General features: G+C 39.1%; 1 protein-coding gene across 1 annotated transcript; it reads left to right on the forward strand.

Annotated features, from left to right (window-relative positions):
• The first annotated feature begins 2789 nt into the window (after nucleotides 1-2789).
• IL5 (interleukin 5) lies at nucleotides 2790-4764 on the forward strand. Its single transcript, NM_001257233.1, is given in 4 exon segments — nucleotides 2790-2933; nucleotides 3136-3168; nucleotides 4432-4560; nucleotides 4666-4764. Coding segments are annotated over 4 exon segments (405 nt in total).
• The last annotated feature ends 578 nt before the right edge of the window (nucleotides 4765-5342 follow it).

The raw sequence follows: 5342 nt of genomic DNA on the forward strand, positions 1-5342 counted from the left end.
TAAAGACAGAAAGTAGAAGAGCAGTTGCAAGGTGCTGGGAGAAGGAGGGCGGGGGGTAGGAGCTGTTATTTAATGGGTACAGAGTTTCAGTTTTGCAAGATGAAAAGAATCCTGAAGATTCGTCACACAGCATTATAAATGTACTTAAGGCTACTGAGCTGTAACACTTAAAAAATGGTTAAGATAGTAAATTTTAGGTTATGTGTATTTTGCCACCATTAAACATTTCTAAAATAAATACAATTTTCAATAAGAAGTGTTTTTTATAACTAGCCTTCCAATAAGAACCCACAGTTTCACTATAAAACAGAGGCTGTAAAATGGTACATTATACACCTTTCAAATGTTGGCAAAAAAATATACCAGAGATTATATATAATAAAGAGGCCTTTTTTTTTTTTGAGAGAGAGAGTTTCACTCTGTTGTGCAGGCTGGAGAGCAGTGGTGTGATCTCAGCTCACTGCAAGCTCTGCCTCCCCAGTTCAAACAATTCTCCTGCCTTAGCCTCCCGAGTAGCTGGGATCACTACTCGGCACACATCATCACGCTCGACTAATTTTTGTAAAGTCTTCTTTGAAAAATTGAATGATCTGGTAATGTAAGCCTAAGGGTGTCACCTGGCAACCATCAGCTGGAGCTAAGCAGCACCTGCCACATTTAGACAGATCATGCATGCTGTGGTTTCACGTGACCACCACCAGCTTTGATGTGTTACACCCTGCCCATTTTACTCACTGGTCTTGCACTCCTAAAATCAAGGGATCCACTGCCTGGGTTTACCAAAGTGCTGGGATTACAGGCATGAACCACTGTGCTCAGCCTAATTTTTTATTTTTTGTAGAGATGGCGCCTCACTATGCTGCCCAGGCTGGTCTCAAACTCCTGGGCTCAAGCAATCCTCCTGCTTCAGCCTCCCAAAGTGCTGGGATTACAAGCAACAGCCACCTTGCCCCACCTCCTATGGTATAATTTAAGCATTCAGAACTTTGTGTAAGGTACTAAAAGAACAAGTTATTTGGCAATTCCTCTGAAACTTTCACCTAAGCCCTAACTTCCTCTGTGTAACACATAGGTGTCAGGGGGAATCAGAGAGAACTCTCTCATATTCTCTGGGAAGAGAAGGCTTCTGCCAGAACTCTGCTTCTTTTCTGAGAACACCATTTTAAGAGCACTTTGACCAAGCCTATTGTGATTCCTACCTCACTCCTGACAGATTTTCTTCTTCTGCAGTCTCAAGGAAAACATTTCTCAAATGTGCAAATCAGACACATCTAACCAAGAGCCCAAAACTTCAGCACAAACAAAACCAGACATGGTACAATAAGGCTGCCACTGAAATCCAAGACTATCTCTATCCTTCCAGTGCAGCGCTAGGATTGCATGTGTGTTAAAGGTGTGTCTACTTCCCAGCCATCTCTACTTGTACAGAACTGTACCTAGCTTTGGAAAAGTGTTCTGGGCAACAATTTGTGTTTGGTGTCATCTGTTATTGATACTCAAGACAGGCCTAAAGTCAGACTTCTAGGCTGCCAACATAGAGTCCTTCTGGGAGGCTCCGAGAAGCCCTCTATTAAAAACAATGGCCTACATACACCTCCATCATGTCTGCTCCAGCCAGGGAAAAAGGAAGTGTGTGGTCTAGGAGGTGGCCTCATTTGCACCTTTCTGGGATTTACAGGTCTGAGCCTAAGGAACAAAGGCTGATTCCCCTAATCTGATGGCCCGCCCAAGGTATGAAAGGACACCCCCATGCTTGTGGGACATAAAGGAGAGGACACGTCCATGTGTTATGAATCTGTGACAGACATTTATTAGTTGTCTTCCCAGCGTCTGTGTCCCTCTTACTACTACCTGGGACCCCACATTTCTCAGCTATGTCGTTGAGGTGGGATGAGGGTCACCTCTAGCTCCAGGGAGAGCTAATCACCCTGATCACAGTTCAAGGATGAACTCGTGACCCTTGTCAGAAAGAGACTGAATTCAAAAGCTTTTGATTAAACAATCAGAAAAGCACAGCTCACTTTTTCTTGCTGCTCGTGAACAGAATACATATAGATCTAGGAGTCTGGACATCATCTTGGGACCTTAGTGGGAAAGCTGCCCAAGAATGGAGTCAAGGAAACCATCAAAATGTAAAAGAGCCTCCATTTCTGGACTGTTTGGTTCTATGACCCAATACATTCCCTGTTTATCTTCAGCCACTTCAGGTTAGGTTTCTAGTCACTGGCAACAGACAGGATCCTAATCAAGACCCCACTGAACAGAACTTGACCCTGCCAAGGCTTGGCAGTCTCTGTTTTAGTCACTATCTTCCCATCAGTATTTTCAATTTCTTTTAAGGCAGATTAATCTAGCTACAGTCATGGCAGAACATAGCCGATCTGAAAAAACATTCCCAATATTTACATATTTCAGCATAAAATTCTGTTTAGTGGTCTCCCTTATACTTCTCCTTTTTGTACACATCTTTTAAGAGGAACTCAATCTTCTGATTTTAAGAAATGCAAATGGGGCAATGATGTATCAACTCAAGGATTTTCTTTGTAATAGGAAAAGTTTTTAAAGGGGAAAAATAGGGATTTTTATTATTAAAAGATAAAAGTAAGTTTATTTTTTAAGATACAAGGCATTGGAAACATTTAGTTTCACAATATGCCATTATTAGGCACTCTCTATCTGATTGTTAGAAATTATTCATTTCCTCAAAGACAGAGGATAAATTGATTGGGGATGCAGACTTGTACTATGCACTTTCTTTGCCAAAGGCAAACGCAGAACATTTTAGAGCCATGAGGATGCTTCTGCATTTAAGTTTGCTAGCTCTTGGAGCTGCCCACGTGTATGCCAACCCCACAGCACGTCCCACAAGTGCATTGGTGAAAGAGACTTTGGCACTGCTTTCTATCCATCGACCTCTGCTGATGGTCAATGAGGTAATTTTCTGTCTGATTCCTACAGTCTTTAAAGGGCATAATCATTTGTGATGGTTCCTTTACTATACAGAGAGATATGTTATAAATAAAATTCTGAGCATGTTAGTACATGGGTGATAACTATATCACTAGCAAACATTCCATTAAAAGTTATGAATGCCAGTGTTCTATAAAAAGTTATTATATTTTCTTTCCTTTTCAGACCCTGAGGATTCCTGTTCCTTCACATAAAAATGTAAGTTCAATTATGATTCAATAAAATGATTGCATGAATAAGTAAATTTCCTATTTTAAGCTGTAAATCATTAGTTATGATTGGAACTATTTAATTTTCTATACTTTTGTTTTCATATGGGTGGCTGTGAATGTCTGTACTTAGAAATATGAGGAATGACTTTTTAACAAGTAGAATCCTTTCAACAAATGGTTCAGGCTCTTTGGGGATGTTGTTAGTTTGCCTCCCAAAGAGCCTCATGTCAGGGATTCTTTCCAGAAGGATTCCACACTGAGTGAGAGGTGCCTGCTAGTCTCTGTGCAGTTCTGACTCTGGTCGTCCTCATTGTAATGTCTTTCTGAAAGTATTAACAACTTAGAATTATATGTTTAGAACCATGAGCAGTAGACATTGAAATATATAACAAATGCCCTATATTAATAATTTCTGCATACTTAATTATGATTATATGATGATATTGTATGCATTTGAATATGTCCTGCTCATATTAAAATGTAAAATATATAATTTTATTAGTTTAAATAGAATAAAATTAGCAGCTAGAACTGTAAAATCACATTGAGGTAAGTTTAATGCATAATGTATTACACTTCTAAAACATTTTCTTCTGGTAACATAATTAAGTTACATCCTTTATAAAATTCCTCATTAATCATACAAGCTTCATCTTCTTTGAAAATTTTATCTCAATATGTGGTGGTTTTCGTTGTTGTTATTGTTGCTTCTGAGACAGACGCTTGCTCTGTCGCCCAGACTGGAGTGAAGTTACATGATCTCGGCTCACTGCAACCTCCGCCTCCCGGGTTCAAGTGATTCTCCTGCCTCAGCCTCCTGAGCAGCTGGGATTACAGGCACCCAACACCACACCCTGCTAATTTTTATATTTTTAGTAGAGATAGGGTTTCACCATGTTAGCCAGGCTGATCTCGAACTCCTGACCTCATGATCCACCTGCCTCAGCCTCCCAAAGTGCTGGGATTACAGGTGTGAGCCACTGCACCCAGCCTGAATATGTGGTGGTTTGTTGCCTAGAAAACAAACAAAAAACTCTTTGGAGAAGGGAACTCATACCACAAACAAAGCCAGAATTTGTGGACCAAATTATTTTAAATAATTATTTTTTCATCGATAAATTAAAACGCATATATGCTTATTGTGTACAATATGATGTTTTGAAATAGGTATTCATTGTAGAATGGCCAATGGATCAAATTTTTATACCTTGTTTTGATTATTTGCATTTTAAAAATTTTCCTCATTTAGCACCAACTGTGCACTGAAGAAATCTTTCAGGGAATAGGCACACTGGAGAACCAAGCTGTGCAAGGGAGTGATGTGGAAAAACTATTCCAAAACTTGTCTTTAATAAAGGAACACATTGACCGCCAAAAAGTAAGTTATATACATTCAGTGGAAACTGTATTTGTCTGGCTGTGCCTAATTCTATGGAATTGACAGTTTCCTATAATACCTACTGTCATTTTTCTTTTTTCACAGAAAAAGTGTGGACAAGAAAGACGAAGAGTAAAGCAATTCCTAGACTACCTGCAAGAGTTTCTTGGTGTAATAAACACAGAGTGGATAATCGAAAGTTGAGACTAAACTGGTTTGTTGTAGACAAAGATTTTGGAGGAGGACATTTTACTGCAATGAGAATGATGGCCAGTGAAGGGTTAGGCCTTAATTTTCAGTGTAATTAAACTTCAGAGGGAAAGTAAACATTTCAGGCACACTGACACTTTGCCAGAAAGCATAAAATATTTAAAATATATTTTAGATATCAGAATCATTGAAGTATTTTCCTCCAGGAAAAAATTGATATATACTTTTTTCTTATTTAACTTAACATTCTGTAAAATTTCTGTTAATAATATTTATGAAATTGTTAAGAATTTGGTAAATTAATATTTATTTCATATTATATTGTGTTCTAATAAAACAAAAATAGACAATTGTTCAATTTGCTGCTGGCCTCTGCTTTAGCAGTTGAAGGTAGCACGGTCCATTGAACACATGCCCAGTTTGGAAGGAAGGTCTGAGCACATGTGGCTGAGCATCCCCATCTCCCTGGAAAAGTCTTGGGATTGTAAAACACACCAGAGGTGGAAGTGATCTAGCAGGACTTAGTGGGGATGTGGAGAGCAGGAACACAGGCAGCAGGTGAATCTGGTTTC

The sequence above is a fragment of the Callithrix jacchus genome, chromosome 2, assembly GCF_049354715.1.
Source record: "Callithrix jacchus isolate 240 chromosome 2, calJac240_pri, whole genome shotgun sequence".
In the NCBI taxonomy this organism is placed as follows: Eukaryota; Metazoa; Chordata; class Mammalia; order Primates; family Cebidae; genus Callithrix; species Callithrix jacchus.